Source organism: Petromyzon marinus, chromosome 43 (assembly GCF_048934315.1).
Source record: "Petromyzon marinus isolate PM22_M1 ecotype Great Lakes invasive population chromosome 43, UKy_Petmar_22M1.pri1.0, whole genome shotgun sequence".
NCBI classification, from domain to species: domain Eukaryota; kingdom Metazoa; phylum Chordata; class Hyperoartia; order Petromyzontiformes; family Petromyzontidae; genus Petromyzon; species Petromyzon marinus.
Window position 1 is genome coordinate 9,704,055 of NC_133709.1, and position 20,386 is coordinate 9,724,440.

The 20,386-nt window shown below is 51.3% G+C and overlaps 1 protein-coding gene across 3 annotated transcripts in view; it reads left to right on the plus strand.

Annotated features, from left to right (window-relative positions):
* The window catches only part of LOC142930806 (uncharacterized), a 29,704-nt gene extending 21,618 nt beyond the window's left edge, over positions 1–8,086 (plus strand). For all 3 annotated transcript variants that reach the window (XM_076073814.1, XM_076073813.1, XM_076073815.1), the window contains one exon: positions 1,129–8,086. In XM_076073814.1, the coding sequence (XP_075929929.1) occupies positions 1,129–1,800 (672 nt within the window). In that variant the 3' untranslated portion in view covers positions 1,801–8,086. The remainder of the gene's footprint in view (positions 1–1,128) is intronic.
* Positions 8,087–20,386: the final 12,300 nt, after the last annotated feature.

Below are 20,386 nucleotides of genomic sequence, written 5' to 3' on the forward strand. Positions count from 1 at the left end.
GCTGTGTTGTTGCTGCTGCTGCTCCTGCTGCTGGTGGTGGTGGCTGCCACCTGCAAGTAATCCAGCACTGCGTGGAGGCAGCGGCGAGGGTTGGCGGATGACCGCGCGGATGCTGCTGTGCACGACCCCCGTCTTTTATGGGATAGGCTGTCCGTCTGCCCTTTGGCGCGCGAGGTTTTTCTCCGGGCGCTCCGATTTCCTCCCACATTTATGAACATTTTTAAAAAAAAAAATTATTTATGGCTCTCGCGACTGCAGGGATTCAAGTCGCGCAAGTAATAAAATGATGCAGATTTGTATTATTTTATTGTTTCCCTTCGACGTGACTTTACCGTGAGAACCAAGCATATTTCTTTAATTGGCCAATAACGCCTTCAGATATGGAGGACCGCAGAGGTCTGGGGGCAGTTGTTGGCGCTGGCTCACCCGCGTGGCCTCGGCCGCTGCTGCCGCTGCCTTCTCCGCTCATCTCCGGTTCCTCCTCGCGCCTCCTGTGCGGTGGCGGTGGAGCGTTAGAAAGTTGAAATGACTTGTCATCAAGGTTCTGCCCGCTGCTGGATTAACGCCCTTCCCGAGCATCAGTATTAGGGATATATGGCCAGTGTCGTGGTTATTGTTACGGTTTGTTATTGGGGTCAGTATCGGGGCCGCGGGTAGCGTCTTTTTTTCTTCATGGGTTAGCGTCAGCGTTCTTTTGTCGGCGTCATCGTTAGTGTTGACGTTGGCGGTTGTGGTGATCGGTCACTGTATCCCAGGGGTCGGCAACGAAAACAACAAGAGGAGACATTTTTTTTTCGGGATTTCTGTACCACACAAAAACCCCCCCACAATATTTCAAGAGCCGTCACCAAACAGTCCTCAAAGAGCCGCGTGTGGCTCTGGAGTCGCAGGTTGCCGACACCCGGCTCTATACCATCGCCCGTATCGAGTCTCTCGTAATCGCTCGTACTGTTGTCGCCAGTGATTGCCCCTTAAAGTTGCCCGGGTGTTATCAAGGCCTTAACGGTGTGGGGTGGTGGGGGTGGTAGGGATGGGGGTAGGGACTGGGGTAGGGGGTAACGGGCAAGCGATGCGGTGCGGGTCAGCAAAGCGCCGATGGTAATTTCGAACTCGCGATTGTTCCCGCAGGAGCCGTTGCGGAGCAGGACGGCTCAACCTGCGCACGCCGCTCCGCTCCCCCTGCACCACCCCTCGCAGCCGCATACGCAGCCGCTCCCCGTACAGCAGCAACAGCAGCTGCTGCTGTCGCTGCAGCACCCGCACCCGGCGCAGCCACCGCCGACGCAGCAACTGATGCAGCAGCAACCGCTCACTCACGCGCTCCAACAGCAGCAGCAGCAGCAGCAGCAGCTGCAGTTGCTGTCGCTCCAGCAAGCGCATCAGCAAGGGCACACGACGCTGCAAGGGCACCCCCTGTTGCCGCCACCCTACGCCCACAGCGGGGGAGGGGTTCCGCGTACCCCCGGCGTTCACCAGGGCGGCCCCCTCCTCTTCCCCCAACCGAGCACTCGGCGCCCTCCGGCCTATCCCCCGTGCCCCACCCCCTCTTCCTCCTCCTCTTCCGCCGCCTCCTCGTCTGCTGCTGCCTGCTGCTCGGCGGCTGTTGCAGGGCAGCAGCAGCAGAAGCAGCAGCAGCAGCAGAAGCAGCAGCAGAAGCAGCAGCAGCAGCAGCAGCAGCAGCAGCAGCAGCTGCCGCCCCCTCTGCCGTTGCGCCCCCCACGGCGATCGGTGGAGTGCGAGCGGCCCGGGGCGGAGTTGCCGCTGGTCTACCAGGAGGGCGACCTGCAGACGGAGGTGTGATGGTGACAGTGGTGACGGTGGCGGTGACACTGGTAACGGTGATGTTGACGGTGATAACACTGACAATGATGATGACGGTGGTGATGGTGGTGGTGGTGATAGTGGTGGTGGTGGTGGCGGCGGCGACACTGGTGTGATGGTGACTGTGGTGGTGGTGGCGGTGAGCGTGATAACACTGGCAACGACGACGAAAGTGGCGTCGATGGTGATGGGGGGAATGACATTGGTGGTGGCGGCGGTGATAGTGGCGATGACGCCCGGTGTTGGTTATAGGAACGGCGATGACAATGGTGATGGTGACAACGAAGATGATGATGATGGTGGTCGTGAGAACGATGGTGGGGCGATAGAACTGGTCACACTGATGCCGGTGATGCCGGTGATGGTAGCGACGGTGGGTGATGGCGGTGGTGGCGGCGCAGTGATGACGATGGGCATGCCAACAGTGGCGGCAGTGATATTGTTGTGGCGTCACGATGGTAGTGGATGCGACGGTGATGACGGGGATAACGACAGCAGCAGTGATGATGGTGATGTTGCTGATAATGACTGATGATGATGATGGTGACATGAAGACAACGATGAACCCTCTCTGCTGCATGGTGTGAAGTGGGGTCAAGATCTTAGATGCCGGTGTCCAACCCACCACTTGACTCTTGAGTTCTGACGTCATGGCCTCCCTGCCGGCATGTATAGCCGAGTCGTGGTTCGACTCTGATTTGGAGGTGGTCTTTAAGCTTGGTCGGATCTTGACGAGTTTTTGTCATGCGATAATTGATGTTCCGGCGATTCTGATGGTAGTCATGGTGGTGACGTTGATGGTTTGTCACGGTGTCGTGCTGATTGATGGTGATGGTCACGTTGGTAACGCTGGTGGTGGTGGTGGTAATGACTGTGGTGGAGACATTGGTCGTGTGGTGGTGGTGGCGGTGGTCATGGTGGTGACGACGGTGATGGTGACGGTGGTGATGGTGACGGTGGTCATGGTGGTGACGACGGTGATGGTGACACTGGTCGTGTGGTGATGGTGACAACGGTGATGGTGGCGGTGGTGATGGTGACGGTGGTCATGGTGGTGACGACGATGATGGTGACACTGGTCGTGTGGTGATGGTGACGGTGGTCATGGTGGTGACGACGGTGATGGTGACGGTGGTGATGGTGACGGTGGTCATGGTGGTGACGACGGTGATGGTGACACTGGTCGTGTGATGATGGTGACGGTGGTCATAGTGACGGTGGTCATGGTGACGGTGGTCATGATGGTGACGGTGGTCATGGTGACGGTGGTCATGGTGACGGTGGTCATGGTGACGGTGGTCATGGTGACGGTGGTCATGGTGACGGTGGTCATGGTGACGGTGGTCATGGTGGTGACGACGGTGATGGTGACGACGACGGTGATGGTGACACTGGTCGTGTGATGATGGCGACGGTGGTCATGGTGGTGACGACGGTGATGGTGACACTGGTCGTGTGATGATGGTGACGGTGGTGATGGTGACCGTGGTCGTGGTGACGGTGGTCATGGTGGTGACGATGGTGATGGTGACACTGGTCGTGTGATGATGGTGGTGATGGTGACGGTGGCCGTGGTGGTGATGGAGAAGGCAACACGATTGACCGACTCGTACTTTGAGACGGCACTTTGCATTGCGGTCACTCAAAGAACACTGGATATTTTTGGTCTTATACAATATATACAATCCATTTTTCATTCGCAGAGTCAAACAGTCTCTTAGCCGGTCTTAAGACGCAGACATGTAAAGTAAACACATTTTTTTTCCTGTGTTTAAGGCAATGTTAATGATGACGATGCCAAGTTGTTTTACAAAACGTATATATATGTTGCGTGCACTTAATCTACTGTCAAGATGATTGCTTTTATATTTTATTGACCCAGTACAGCAAGTAGGTTGTTCAAGATTTTCTTGTCATTGTTGAGTTTTGCAAGTTATCCCCTTCCCCACAACGTGGCTTTCTCCAGGCACTGCTTATGTTGGTACTAAATGTTCGTTTTCTAAAAGTAATTGGCCAAACATCTCAATGCAAGAGAGATGCTCCTTAATACTGGGTAATAGTTTTTTTTATCTTAAAAATTAAATGCTTACGAGATGGATTCCATTGCATTTGAATGCAGGCAATTATGCAAATGTGGAATGTCCATTTAATTTTAATTAACGTGCCATGGTAGACTTTAATTTGATTCGAATCGTTTTCATTATGAATGTTACTTTGTGTGCATGTGTGTACGTACACGTGTGTGTGTGTGTAACCACAGCGGCAGTGAAGTGGTTAGCGCTATGCTGCGCGACGAACCCGGCCACCTAAATTCGATTCCCACTCACGGCCAACACCCAGTGACGATTGTCTGAATCGGTCGTGGGCCTCCCCTAGGTCGACTCTGCCCAAAATAACTACCTGGTGCAGTGTATAAACATCGCCACTGGGGAAACAAAGGCGGCCGGGTGTGGTAATGGCCACCCACCCCCTCGTGTGCCATGCCGATCTTCATAGGTGCTCGCTAACAGCACTTGCCCCAACAGTCTGTTTAGGCTATATGGGGATCTTTGTTTTGTGTGTAAACACACACACACACGTATACGCACAGAATACACACCTACCTACAGAGGTATGCTGTGAATGCATCGGTACCTGTGTTGTACATATGTATCAGTGTGTACATATTCTTGTGTATATAAATGTGTACATATCGCTATAGGTTACATGGGGAGCGGTGGAGCAGCTGTTCACACCACACCACGAATCCCGGCAACCCGAGTTCGATTCCGAGCCGCGATGCACATCACCGTTTAGTAACTGCACTGGCCTGGGCCACCGCTAGGTCGACTCAGCCTGAAGTAAAACCCGGTGTGGCAGTGCTGCAGGTGGTCGTGGGTCTTGATAAAATATCATCCTTGGGTTGGAGACTAGGCGGCTGGGTGTGCGAGTTGTTGTTTGTGTGCGTGAGTATCTTTGCGTGTGCGTAGGGAGCGGTGGTGTCGCGGTTAGCGCTACGAATCTGGCGACCCGGGTTCGATTTCTGCTCTCGGCGAACACCCAGTGATGATTATCTGAACCGGTCCCGGACCTCCCCGAGGTCGACTTGGCATCAAATGAGTACCTGGTGCGGTGTGTACATCATCGGCACTAGAGAGTGTGTGCCGTGCAATCCTTAATAGATTGCTCGCTAATAGCACTTGCCCCAACAATCTGTTAAGGCTATACGGGGGATCTTTATCTTTGGTTGCAGCGGTTTAGCGCACCGCACTGCGAACCCAGCGACCCGAATTCAATTTTCCACTCTGGTCCTAGACCTCCCTTAAGTTGACTCGACCTGTTGAACACCCGGTGTGGTGTCGAAACATCAGCATTGGGGAGACAAAGGTGGCCGGGCGTGGTGCTGGCCACCCACCCCCTCCTCTGCCCCTGCCAACCTTCATAGGTGCTGGCTCATAGCACTTATCTCAAAAGTGTGTTTAGGTTATATGGGGGGGGAGGTGGGTTGGGGTCTTTGTCTTTTGTGTGCGAGTGCATGTGTGCATGAGTGCGCGAGTGTGGTCTTAGTGGCGGGGTAGGGTCTGAACTTGTCCTGGGGCTCCCCTATGTCGACTCGGCCTTAAATGAGTACCCGGTGCCGCTCGCAATGAGCGCGGGTGGCGTGCCCGGTCGGGCGGGCGGGCGGGCGGGCCGACCTGGTTTTCGGCCACATCACCCTCCTCGCGCGTCCTGCCGACCTTAATAGGTGCTTGCCAACACCCGTGGCTCGGTCCGTCCAGGCTGTTGTGAGAAAGATGCTTGTCTTGTGTATGTCAGGCGCACGCGGCCGTGCGCCTGACATACATGTGCGTGTGCGTTCCATCGGTGCGTGCGTGTGCGTTCCATCGGTGTGTGTGTGTGCGTTCCATCGGTGCGAGCGTGTGCGTTCCATCGGTGCGAGCGTGTGCGTTCCATCGGTGTGTGTGTGTGCGTTCCATCGGTGTGTGTGTGTGCGTTCCATCGGTGCGAGCGTGTGCGTTCCATCGGTGCGAGCGTGTGCGTTCCATCGGTGTGTGTGTGTGCGTTCCATCGGTGTGTGTGTGTGCGTTCCATCGGTGCGAGCGTGTGCGTTCCATCGGTGCGAGCGTGTGCGTTCCATCGGTGTGTGTGTGTGCGTTCCATCGGTGCGAGCGTGTGCGTTCCATCGGTGCGAGCGTGTGCGTTCCATCGGTGTGTGTGTGTGCGTTCCATCGGTGCGAGCGTGTGCGTTCCATCGGTGCGAGCGTGTGCGTTCCATCGGTGTGTGTGTGTGCGTTCCATCGGTGCGAGCGTGTGCGTTCCATCGGTGCGTGCGTGTGCGTTCCATCGGTGTGTGCGTGTGCGTTCCATCGGTGCGTGCGTGTGCGTTCCATCGGTGTGTGTGTGTGCGTTCCATCGGTGCGAGCGTGTGCGTTCCATCGGTGCGAGCGTGTGCGTTCCATCGGTGCGAGCGTGTGCGTTCCATCGGTGTGTGTGTGTGCGTTCCATCGGTGCGAGCGTGTGCGTTCCATCGGTGCGTGCGTGTGCGTTCCATCGGTGTGTGCGTGTGCGTTCCATCGGTGCGTGCGTGTGCGTTCCATCGGTGTGTGTGTGTGCGTTCCATCGGTGCGAGCGTGTGCGTTCCATCGGTGCGAGCGTGTGCGTTCCATCGGTGTGTGTGTGTGCGTTCCATCGGTGCGAGCGTGTGCGTTCCATCGGTGCGAGCGTGTGCGTTCCATCGGTGTGTGTGTGTGCGTTCCATCGGTGCGAGCGTGTGCGTTCCATCGGTGCGAGCGTGTGCGTTCCATCGGTGTGTGTGTGTGCGTTCCATCGGTGCGAGCGTGTGCGTTCCATCGGTGCGAGCGTGTGCGTTCCATCGGTGCGAGCGTGTGCGTTCCATCGGTGCGAGCGTGTGCGTTCCATCGGTGCGAGCGTGTGCGTTCCATCGGTGCGAGCGTGTGCGTTCCATCGGTGCGTGCGTGTGCGTTCCATCGGTGCGAGCGTGTGCGTTCCATCGGTGTGTGCGTGTGCGTTCCATCGGTGCGTGCGTGTGCGTTCCATCGGTGTGTGCGTGTGCGTTCCATCGGTGCGAGCGTGTGCGTTCCATCGGTGTGTGTGTGTGCGTTCCATCGGTGCGAGTGTGTGCGTTCCATCGGTGTGTGTGTGTGCGTTCCATCGGTGCGAGCGTGTGCGTTCCATCGGTGCGAGCGTGTGCGTGTGCGTTCCATCGGTGCGAGCGTGTGCGTTCCATCGGTGTGTGTGTGTGCGTTCCATCGGTGCGAGCGTGTGCGTTCCATCGGTGCGAGCGTGTGCGTTCCATCGGTGCGAGCGTGTGCGTTCCATCGGTGCGAGCGTGTGTGTGTGCGTTCCATCGGTGTGTGCGTTCCATCGGTGCGTGCGCGGTGACGGCAGAGAAGATCTGCAACCTCGGCTCGTGATTCATCGTTGGCGTAATTGGAGAGAGCCTTGGGGTGGTAGTCGGTCGCGAATTGTCGGTTAGTCGCCAAATAGTGGTCTGCACATTTTGTTTGTGTTTAATCGCATGTTGTTACGTTATTTGTAGGGTTAATTTATACATACTGACGTTACGCGAGCGATCGACGTTGGATGACACTGCACGTGATGGACGGGGGAGGGGGGAGCGGGGTCGAGGTTTCTGTGTCCGGTGAAACGGGAGTTCTCAATCCTGATGCGACGACGTTTCTGCATCGGGTGAAATGGCTCGTCGCGAGATGGGCCGAGGGTTCTGTATCCGATTCAACACCCGTTCTCTGTTCGGTGCCACAGACTCTGTGTAACAGCCAGCGTGCTGTATCGGATGAAACGGGGATTCCGCATCGGATGAGTCGAGGGTGCTGTGTCGGATGAGAGAAGGTGGTTCTGCGTCGGATGAGACTATAGTTCTGGATCGGATGAGTGTCCGCCGGTAATGCCATTTGAAACCATAAAACTATCTCTTGAACTCCCGAAACCAATCCGGATCAATCCGAGTCCCTTTTTAAAATCAACATCGACCGATATCGAATCGCCAATGCTCGTTGCTGCTCCGGTTATCGGAAACATTTTTTTTTTAACCTTTGCTAAAGAGAGAGTAATATGTACTTTGCCACTTTTATCACTTTATTAAAAGAGGATTATAAGGGAGATGTGGAATAAGTAAATAAATACGATTAATAAAAGCTGTACATAGTCGTATATATTAATAACTAAATGATAAATCACTTGAAAAAAAAAACGTGGTCTGGATTAAATGAAAAGAACGGTGTTGGCCAAAACAGTTTCAAATGATTCTTGGTCTCTGTCTGTGTTGTTTATTTCACGGAGTTTGCATTGAGAGTGTTTACAGCATAAAGAGACGGGTGGTGGCGGGGGGAGAAAGAGAAGATCCATGGACGGAGAGAGGGAGAAGTGGGGAGAGATGGGGGGCGTGCCTTTGAATCCAGAGCGACTGTAAGAGTGTGGTGATCTCAACAGGTCCTGGGCCTCCCCTAGGTCGACTCGGCCTCAGATGAGTACCTGGTGCGATGTGTAAACATCGCCACTTGGGGAGACAAAGGCGGCCGGGCGTGGTGTTGGTTACCCACCCCCTCGTGTGCCGTGCCGGCCTTCATAGGTGCTACTCGCTTAACAGCACTTGCCCCTACAGTCTGTTGCAGGCTACACGGGCGGATCTTTATCTTTGCTCGCCTCTGTTTAGCCTACAGAGAGCGAGAGGCTTTATCCAAAAAGAATTGTCAACTAAAGTGGACCCGAAATGGGGGTTTCCCCCCCCCCCCCCCTCAACGGAGCCCAGAGTTTGGGAGAGCACGAGTTTGCGACAGACGGAGGCGAGGATGCGAGAGAGAGAGAGAGAGTGAGAGCGAGCAGAGAGATTTAGGGAGGGAGACCCGGGGCATCTTGACAGAACAAAAGCTGGGTTCTATTTTCAGAGCCGCGGCCCCCTCCCTGGGGCTTTCGAGACGAGAGAGCTTTAAATTAAACACCGCCTCGTCTAGCTTCCGGGGTTAAAAAATCCACGTCGGCGCCTCCGTCCAAATGCAACACCAATATCCAAGCGCAGCGCTGTGTCGCACGACGGGGGCACCTGGATGTGTCGGGCGTCGGGAGTCGCGTCGACGCTGGTCACAAGTTACCTTGAGGCGCAGCGAGGTCAAACGATCACCCACGTGTGGCCTCGGCAGACCTCGGGGGAGGGGGGGGGCAGGTGCTGTTCGCGAGTAGCACGGATGAAGCGTATCATCGAGCAAAGACGATCGCCGCATCGCGCGCTGTCGGACGCGCTTCTGCAGCCGTCTGGAACGCGCTCTTCCGATATACGGAAGCCACTGGGAGCCATGCGCTTTTGAATTCGGATTGAAGACTCATTTTGTCATTGGAGCCGCTTTTCGGTGTTCGGTTTGTCGTCCTTTCCCCCGCAGCCCAAATTGGCACGGCCGGCTACGTACGGTGCGAAAGAAGTTCAACATGCAGTCCAACACGAGGAGGAGGAGGAGGAGGGGGAGGGTGGGCCAGCGCCACGCCCGTGCAACTGGCGCGCACACGCTGGTGATTCATCTCGAAAATCTCAACGTGTGTGTTCATAGACTGGGGTGCTAGCTACAGGATGAATGGGGGCCACTCCCACAGCGAGAGGTGGACTGGAATGTGGTGCGCGCCGCGGGGTGGAAATTATTTTTGGGCCGCCAATCCTCCGGAAAGATCCAGAAGAAATTACCCCCCCCACCCACCCCCCCGTCTTCTTCCCCTGCTGGGCATGTGTTTGTTGAACTGCTTTCGTCCACCGTACATGGCCATCCGTGCGCATCGGAGGAGGTGCCGGAGGTAGGCCGCGAACTGAAATTAGTTCTGAATAAAAATGAATTGGGTCAATCTAGGCGATTTAAAAGCGCATAGCTGCCCCAGTGGCTTCCGATCATCGGTAGGAAGAGCGTTCCGGACGGCCGTCAGAAGCGCGTCTTTATTAGACGACTCGCCAGAATATCCGCTGCTGCGAGGCCGCGTTGTTGATGCTCAATGCTCCTTGATTCAACACTCTCACTGCTGTATGCAACGTCGGTGGTAGGTTTCGCTTTTTCATTGCCAGGTTTGCTTTTTTTCCCTCCCCAAAAGACCCCCCCACGGTCCCCCCTCCCCCCTGGTTTCTCGTCTGCCTTGGTGGCGAGATGTCAAATACTTCGCCTGGTATACAGGAGGTCGTCGTCGTTTCGATCCCGACCCTGACGCCTGCTGCTGCTGTATATTTGGAGTTTGTGGTGTGTCTCTCTCCCCGTGGTCGCGTGGATTGTTCTCCCTTGCCTCCGTTTTATTTTTTCTTTCCCCTCCACATTTAGAACCAAGAGACACACGGTGCGTTTCGCGAGCAGTTGGCTGCGATGAATTTCCACGCGATGATGGCAAGCCACTTTCGTTGAGCCATCATTTGTGATAGCCAGGTGGCTTCTGAAAAAGAGCTCCCCAGCTCCGTGGGCCTTACCTGGTCAAATAAAATACATTCATGTAAATATGTTCAATGTTATTTAGATAATATATAAATGTATAATATGTAAATATATTCAGTTTTATCGGCTTGATCGAGGACCGCCTTCAATCATTGCCCCCCCCAAAAGCTCTGTTGCGCGTTCCCAGTTCGCGTCTCTATTAAATTTACATCGCTGTGTGTGTGTGCGTGCGCGTGTGAGCGCTTCTAAGCTTTGTCGGAGCTATGTTGGGGGGGGTGGCGACATAATGCAATATTAACACGTTAACATTTTTGATCTGCACATCGTATATTTAATTTTTTTCCCCGAAAAAAAGGGGGGACACAAAAAATCCGCCTTCAATTTGAAGACGGAAGTCGTCGCTGTGAAAGCAAAAAAAAAATACTTGTTTAACGGCTGTAATATTGCTCCCGTATTTCGCGCAGAATTACTCAAGCATCGTGATCATTAAATGCGAGCGCGCACACACGTGTAAAGTTTCACGTCTTCGTCTTCCAGACAGCAGTGGCAAAGGCCAAGCCTTAGGCGGTCACAAGTAGCTCAGTTGGTGGGCCTCGCCGGGGAGTTCGTGGCGAAACTCGAGGGAGGGAGCGAGCGGGCCGACTCGAATCCGGCACACTTGAATTCAAATCCTGACGAAACACAACACGGATCGCGAGCGGTGCAACATCGCGAGTTGTCGGCGATCCATCTTGTCCGCTTCCCTTCCCTCACCTCACGCCGCCTCTTGTCGACACCGCCTTCACGTCTCCTCTCCCTCCTCGTCTGCATCTCCTCGCCTCTCGTCTCGCCACATCTCCTCGTGTGTCTGCGTTTCTCTTGTCTGGTACCCCCTTCTGTCATCTCGCCCGATGTGTATTGAATGAAAGCGGGGTGTGGGAAGGTGACCCCCTCCCCCGCCCCACGATGCGATCTGCTTGGGGAACCCAAAAATACAGAAACCACCACTGCCAGACTCTTCTCACTCGCATCTGCATCATCATCATCATCAGCCATGATCAGTCCACTGCTGGATGAACCCCCCGCCTCCACCCCCAATCCGTCGGACACGTCTCCGTGAGCTGCGATGGAACGGGTGTCTGCATCGGGTCATGGATGGAACGTAAAGAAGAGCCCCTCGGTGGCAGCGCTTCAGTGAAGTGCGTCGATACGATCCTCCGCTTCGCACATCGCGTGCGAGATGGGTCACAAGAACCCCCGCCCGGGCTTCTCGGTGCGGGAGGAGGAGGTGAGATGGGTAACTCGGTCAGCCAGCTTATCGCGGTCGCCTCGCGCGGCGGTGGTGGCTGTAGCACGCGGCAGTAGTGGCGGTGGTAGTCGTAGGCACAGTAAATATGAATTAATGCATTTATTAATCGGGTTTATTTGAACGTGTGTTTTATAATGTTAGTATATTTGTGTATTAATATCCATTGTTTAAATATGATAAAGGATGGGTTTTTTTTTTTGGGGGGGGGGTGGTGGTGAAAGAGGGGTAACTTTCGATGCTATCGGAACGACTTTAGCCTTTAAGGTGCATTTCCTATACTCGCTTAACGACCAAATCGCTTAATGACAGGCGTCGAGGAACCAATCGCCTTCCTTAAGGGGAGGGCTGCGACCGTAGATATGTTTCTCTGCGTATATGTCGCTGTGTGTTGATTTCTGCGTGTGTGAGACAGCCGCCTGCCGAGAAGCACGCACATTACACACACAATGTTGTAGTGTGTGTCTGTGGATATCCCCTCTCCATGTGTGCGTGCGAGGAGAGCGGTGGTGTAGCGGTCAGCACTACGCTGCGCTCCGAACCCGGCGACCTGAGTTCGATTCCCGCTCACGGCCAACATCGGTGACGATGATTTTTCCGAGTGCTTCCACAACGCTCACTAATTGGCTTGAAACATCACCATATACAGTGAAGGAAAAAAGTATTTGATCCCCTGCTGATTTTGTACGTTTGACCACTGACAAAGAAATGATCAGTCTATAATTTTAATGGTAGGTTTATTTGAACAGTGAGAGACAGAATAACAACAAAATCCAGAAAAACGCATGTCAAAAATGTTCTTATTTGATTTGCATTTTAATGAGGGAAATAAGTATTTGACCCCCTCTCAATCAGATTTCTGGCTCACAGGTGTTTTTTTTATACAGGTAACGAGCTGAGATTAGGAGCACACTCTTAAAGGGAGTGCTCCTAATCTCAGCTTGTTACCTGTATAAAAGACACCTGTCCACAGAAGCAATCAATCAATCATATTCCAAACTCTCCACCATGGCCAAGACCAAATAGCTCTCCAAGGATGTCAGGGACAAGATTGTAGACCTACACAAGGCTGGAATGGGCTACAAGACCTTTGCCAAGCAGCTTGGTGAGAAGGGGACAGGACAACTTCACCGCATTAAAGGGATGATGGACGGGGCCATGTACCGTCAAATCTTGGGTGAGAACCTCCTTCCCTCAGCCTGGGCATTGAAAATGGGTCGTGGATGGGTATTCCAGCATGACAATGACCCAAAACACACGGCCAAGGCAACAAAGGAGTGGCTCAAGAAGAAGCACATTAAGGCCTTGGAGTGGCCTAGCCAGTCTCCAGACCTTAATCCCATAGCGAATCTGTGGAGGGAGCTGAAGGTTCGAGTTGCCAAACGTCGGCCTCGAAAGCTTAATGACTTGGAGAAGATCTGCAAAGAGGAGTGGGACAATCCCTCCTGAGATGTGTGCAAACCTGGTGGCCAACTACAAGAAGCGTCTGACCTCTGTGATTGATGTGTGCAAACCTGGTGGCCAACTACAAGAAACGTCTGACCTCTGTGATTGCCAACAAGGGTTTTTCCACCAAGTACTAAGTCATGTTTTGCAGAGGGGTCAAATGCTTATTTCCCTCATTAAAATGCAAATAAATATATAACATTTTTGACATGCGTTTTTCTGGATTTTTTCGTTGTTTTTCTGTCTCTCACTGTTCAAATAAACCTACCATTAAAATTATAGACTGATCATTTATTTGTCAGTGGGCAAACGTACAAAATCAGCAGGGGATCAAATAATTTTTCCCTCACTGTATCGAGAACTGTGGAGCTGTAGCTCACAGTCTGGCTTTTACAGCCTTTGAGCTCGTGTTTTGTGGTTCTTATTCAGCGACTGTGAGATGGATTCAGTGTCAATAGCATGGCCGTTATAAACCTGAAACTTAACCATTATGAACATCCCTGAGAAAGACTGACAAGACGCTTTGACACAGTAATGGAACCCGGGATCTCAGCTGTTTTGAATCCGTGTCTCTGGCATAAAAACCAAACATGGCCACTATGAACTCCCGCAGAGAGATACCCAGACTCCGTACTCCAACTGCGTCTTTCAGGGATGCCGGCGAAGCATCTCCGACATGGCCGTTGTGAACCCCCTGAGAAAAGAGAGAGACACACGTGGCACACGCCCAGACCCAGGGACTGAAATCCTGCAGATTCTCATCAATCCTGGCTTCACATTTAGACACGGCCATTATGAGCCTCTCCAGGCAGAGAGAGGGGGCAGGCAGGGGGTGCCATGCCCCCCCCCAACCCTTTGGTGGCAGTTAAAATGTGTTTAGTTAATGAAAATGCTGTCACTCACGTTCCGCGTTTTATTTTCACTTAATTGGGGCGGCAACGATTGTCGACCGTGCGAGACGAATGAAATATTGGGGCCCCGCCTGACCAATTACCGCCACCCGCTGAGCTGACAATGTCCTTACCACGCCACTGACAATGTCCTTACCACGCCACTGACAATGTCCTTACCACGCCACTGACAATGTCCTTACCACGCCACTGACAATGTCCTTACCACGCCACTGACAATGTCCTTACCACGCCACTGACAATGTCCTTACCACGCCACTGACAATGTCCTTACCACGCCACTGACAATGTCCTTACCACGCCACTGACAATGTCCTTACCACGCCACTGACAATGTCCTTACCACGCCACTTTCAATGTCCTTACCATGCCACTGACAATGTCCTTACCACGCCACTTTCAATGTCCTTACCACGCCACTGACAATGTCCTTACCACGCCACTGACAATGTCCTTACCATGCCACTGACAATGTCCTTACCACGCCACTTTCAATGTCCTTACCACGCCACTGACAATGTCCTTACCACGCCACTGACAATGTCCTTACCACGCCACTGACAATGTCCTTACCACGCCACTGACAATGTCCTTACCACGCCACTTTCAATGTCCTTACCATGCCACTGACAATGTCCTTACCACGCCACTTTCAATGTCCTTACCACGCCACTGACAATGTCCTTACCACGCCACTGACAATGTCCTTACCACGCCACTTTCAATGTCCTTACCACGCCACTGACAATGTCCTTACCACGCCACTGACAATGTCCTTACCACGCCACTTTCAATGTCCTTACCACGCCACTGACAATGTCCTTACCACGCCACTTTCAATGTCCTTACCACGCCACTGACAATGTCCTTACCACGCCACTGACAATGTCCTTACCACGCCACTGACAATGTCCTTACCACGCCACTGACAATGTCCTTACCACGCCACTGACAATGTCCTTACCACGCCACTGACAATGTCCTTACCACGCCACTTTCAATGTCCTTACCACGCCACTTTCAATGTCCTTACCACGCCACTGACAATGTCCTTACCACGCCACTGACAATGTCCTCACCACGCCACTGACAATGTCCCTTACCACGCCACTGACAATGTCCTTACCACGCCACTTTCAATGTCCTTACCACGCCACTGACAATGTCCTTACCACGCCACTGACAATGTCCTCACCATGCCACTAACAATGTCCTTACCACGCTACTTTCATTGTCCCTTACCATGCCACTGACAATGTCCTTACCACGCCACTGACAATGTCCTTACCACGCCACTGACAATGTCCTTACCATGCCACTTTCAATGTCCCTTACCATACCACTGACAATGTCCTTACCACACCACTTTCATTGTCCCTTACCATGCCACTTTCAATGTCCCTTACCATACCACTGACAATGTCCTTACCACGCCACTTTCATTGTCCCTTACCATGCCACTGACAATGTAGTTACCACGCCACTGAGGCACCCAGCCCCAGGGCTCGAACCCAGGCGATCGGCAGTGCGAGCCCAGCGCATCTCAAAACCCCACATGGCCATTGCGAACCCCCACCGCCCACTTCCCCCACACCCACAGGGAGTAAAACGGGAGTGGAAACTACTCCGCAATTTTATTTGCCACATAAATCCAGCAAGCTAATTAATTTACAAACCGCTCGGTTGTAATGAAAATCTTCGGTGTCCACAGCCACGCCTCGACCATCAACCTTACCATGGTGGCCATCGGAGCCCTCGGATCTTCATTCATTCTCTAGTTACAGCGCGTTAACAACACCTTGTCCAGGGTTGGGGTGCCACGGTGGCTAGGAGATGTTAACTACCTCGCCTGGTGTACAGGAGGTCGTGGGTTCGATCCCGACCCTGACACCTGCTGTCTGTTTGGAGTTTGCTTTGTCTCTCTCTCTCATCATCATCACGGTGGCTAGGAGATGTTAACTACCTCGCCTGGTATACAGGAGGTCGTGGGTTCGATCACGACCCTGACGCCTATGTAGTTGGGGAAGGGGGGGGGGGGGTCCTCCGGTTTTCCCCTTCGCATTTAGAAGAAACATGCATCTAGAGTGTTTGGCTGTTACACATTACCACGTGATCATAAGCCACATGCATTTCGAGTGTTTGGCTGTTATACATTACCACGTGATCATAAGCCACATGCATTTAGAGTGTTTGGCTGTTACACATTACCACGTGATCATAAGCCACATGCATCTAGAGTGTTTGGCTGTTATACATTACCACGTGATCATAAGCCACATGCATTTAGAGTGTTTGGCTGTTACACATTACCACGTGGTAATGTGTAACAGCCAAACACTTGAAATGCATGTGGCTTATGATCACGTGGTAATGTGTAACAGCCAAACACTAGATGCATGTGGCTTATGATCACGTGGTAATGTATAACAGCCAAACACTCTAGATGCATGTGGCTTATGATCACGTGGTAATGTGTAACAGCCAAACACTCTAGATGCATGTGGCTTATGATCACGTGGTAATGTATAACAGCCAAACACTCTAGATCAGTGGTTCTTAACCTTGTTGGAGGTACCGAACCCCACCAGTTTCATATGCGCATTCACCGAACCCCTCTTTAGTGAAAAATAAAATGTGATTTTTTTCAAATTCAAGACGTAGATATGTTTTTTACTGGTACACAAAATGAGCCGTGCATGAACATTACCTTGTTCAAAGAATAAAACCAACACAATGCATAAACTCACAACAAATTACATACCTGGAAATCAATGTGACTTCTGCTGTTGCCTTTGAGAGATCAGTTCAGATATGCGTGGCTTCACCTTGGCAAGTGCCACTCTCATGTCATTTTCACAGCAAAGTCTGTTCCTTTTCTTCGTTTTTATGTCCAGCATCCTCGAAAAGGATTGCTCACAAAGATATGTTGTAACAAATGGTATAAAAAAAATCCAGGGATTTCTTAGCAATAACTGGATACTTGTTCATTTGTCGACACCAAAACGTTGAGAGCGTTGGTGTTCTGAAGAGTTGCTGTTGAACCTGGCTCTGCTGAATTTCAATGATTTCGTCGAGGAATTCATCATTGACATCTGCTGTTTCAACAGCAAACGTGAACGGCTGTCTCACCCATGCTGGATATGACTCTCTTGTAGGGAAATATCCGTCGAGAGACTTTGCAAGCTCATCTAAGTGCGTGGCAATTGTTTGCTTCAGTTCCGTGGATACAGACATATCTCCGATTCCAGACACATCTTCGATCTTACTTGCACAGTCGTCCAGAAGCGGGAAGTTTGCGAAGTTATTGTTCTCTGTTCGTCGTTTCCATAACGGTAGCTTTTTTTGAAAAGCCTTCAGGTGTTCTTCCGCTTCCATGATATTGACTCCACCACCCTGCATCTGCTGATTGAGATGATTGAGAGCTGCGAATATATCAGCCATGTACGCTAAAATGAGAATGAACTCAGGATTTTTGAAGCAATCTGCATGGCAGTGTTGGTGCTCTTGCAAAAACAGGGCTAATTCCACACGCATGGCAAAAACACGATTCAGCACCTGTCCCCGGGATAACCACCGAATATTAGAATGGAGCAGAAGTACCTCAAATTCAGAGCCCATTTCTTTACACAGCTCACTGAAGATGCGGTGCCTCAGAGCACTTTTTCGCACATAGTTCACACATTCCACCACAGTTTTTAATACTTCTGTCATTTTTGGAGGTAAGGTTTTTGTTGCCAACGCATGCCTGTGCAGAATACAATGCGTCACAATGATGTGTGGTGCATCGGCCTTTACTAGCGCACCAAAACCAGACTTTCTTCCCAGCATGACTGGAGCTCCGTCCGTACAAACTGCAGAAACCATATCCCATGAAAGATTGTTGTCTCTGAAGAAGTCATCCACAAGCTTCTTCACATCGGCTGCCTTCGTTGTTGTTGTAAGAGGCTTACAAAATAAAAACTCTTCTTTTATCATGTCGTCTTTCACATAGCGTACAAAAACAGCAAGCTGGCTTAGATCAGAAACGTCTGTGGTTTCGTCGAGTTGAAGGCTGAATTTTGCCGGGCTTGAAATCAGATCCGTGACTACTTGAGCCAAGATGTCTTTACTCATGTCTTCTATTCTGTCACTGACGGTGTCATTTGAAAGAGGAATTTGGGATAATTTACCTTCGGCCGCTGTTCCGAGTATCAGATTCGCCATCTTTAATGCAGCTGGTTTCACAAGTGTTTCACCAATGGTGTGTGGCTTGCCCTGCTTTGCGATCAGGTAAGCAACTTCGTACGATGCTGTCAGGATCGGTTTGTTAACAGGTACAAATCCAAGAGCAGGCAGAGTGGCCCTTTCATCGAATCTGGCTCTCTTCACCCTGAATTCAGCAAGTGTTGTGTTCTTGTATTTCCCGTCTCCATGCAGCTTCAAGAAGTGTTCCTTTAGTTTTGCCGGTGCAAGACTAGAGTTGCTCAACTTGGCGTTGCAAATCATGCAGATAGGACGCTCACTCCCATCACGTTCCGTGATACATGAGAATCCATGTTGTACATATTCGTCCGACCACTTTCTTCTTTTGCCCGACATAGTTAGTATGGATAAAATATTAAAGAAATCACACGACGTACGACAACAACAGTCACACGTTGACTACTGAGTACGGACTAAATTCCCCGCAGCGCTGATTGGCCAAGCAGTGTAGCATGATCATCTGCAGCCAGTGATGGCCAAGCGGGCCGTGTGTGTCATCACAAATTTACACAATAATTCAAGTGTGTCCGGACCTCCGCGGCGGGGGCTCTGCCGAACCCCTGAGATCGACTCACCGAACCCCTGGGGTTCGATCGAACCCAGGTTAAGAACCACTGATCTAGAGTGTCTGGCTGTTACACATTACCACGTGATCATAAGCCACATGCATTTAGAGTGTTTGGCTGTTACACATTACCACGTGATCATAAGCCACATGCATTTAGAGCAGTGGTTCTTAACCTTGTTGGAGGTACCGAACCCCACCAGTTTCATATGCGCATTCACCGAACCCCTCTTTAGTGAAAAATAAAATGTGATTTTTTTCAAATTCAAGACATAGATATGTTTTTTACTGGTACACAAAATGAGCCGTGCATGAACATTACCTTGTTCAAAGAATAAAACCAACACAATGCATAAACTCACAACAAATTACATACCTGGAAATCAATGTGACTTCTGCTGTTGCCTTTGAGAGATCAGTTCAGATATGCGTGGCTTCACCTTGGCAAGTGCCACTCTCATGTCATTTTCACAGCAAAGTCTGTTCCTTTTCTTCGTTTTTATGTCCAGCATCCTCGAAAAGAATTGCTCACAAAGATATGTTGTAACAAATGGTATAAAAAAAATCCAGGGCTTTCTTAGCAATAACTGGATACTTGTTCATTTGTCGACACCAAAACGTTGAGAGCGTTGTTGTTCTGAAGAGTTGCTGTTGAACCTGGCTCTGCTGAATTTCAATGATTTCGTCGAGGAATTCATCATTGACATCTGCTGTTTCAACAGCAAACGTGAACGGCTGTCTCACCCATGCTGGATATGACTCTCTTGTAGGGAAATATCCGTCGAGAGACTTTGCAAGCTCATCTAAGTGCGTGGCAATTGTTTGCTTCAGTTCCGTGGATACAGAAATATCTCCGATTCCAGACACATCTTCGATCTTACTTGCACAGTCGTCCAGAAGCGGGAAGTTTGCGAAGTTATTGTTCTCTGTTCGTCGTTTCCATAACGGTAGCTTTTTTTGAAAAGCCTTCAGGTGTTCTTCCGCTTCCATGATATTGACTCCACCACCCTGCATCTGCTGATTGAGATGATTGAGAGCTGCGAATATATCAGCCATGTACGCTAAAATGAGAATGAACTCAGGATTTTTGAAGCAATCTGCATGGCAGTGTTGGTGCTCTTGCAAAAACAGGGCTAATTCCACACGCATGGCAAAAACACGATTCAGCACCTGTCCCCGGGATAACCACCGAATATTAGAATGGAGCAGAAGTACCTCAAATTCAGAGCCCATTTCTTTACACAGCTCACTGAAGATGCGGTGCCTCAGAGCACTTTTTCGCACATAGTTCACACATTCCACCACAGTTTTTAATACTTCTGTCATTTTTGGAGGTAAGGTTTTTGTTGCCAACGCATGCCTGTGCAGAATACAATGCGTCACAATGATGTGTGGTGCATCGGCCTTTACTAGCGCACCAAAACCAGACTTTCTTCCCAGCATGACTGGAGCTCCGTCCGTACAAACTGCAGAAACCATATCCCATGAAAGATTGTTGTCTCTGAAGAAGTCATCCACAAGCTTCTTCACATCGGCTGCCTTCGTTGTTGTTGTAAGAGGCTTACAAAATAAAAACTCTTCTTTTATCATGTCGTCTTTCACATAGCGTACAAAAACAGCAAGCTGGCTTAGATCAGAAACGTCTGTGGTTTCGTCGAGTTGAAGGCTGAATTTTGCCGGGCTTGAAATCAGATCCGCGACT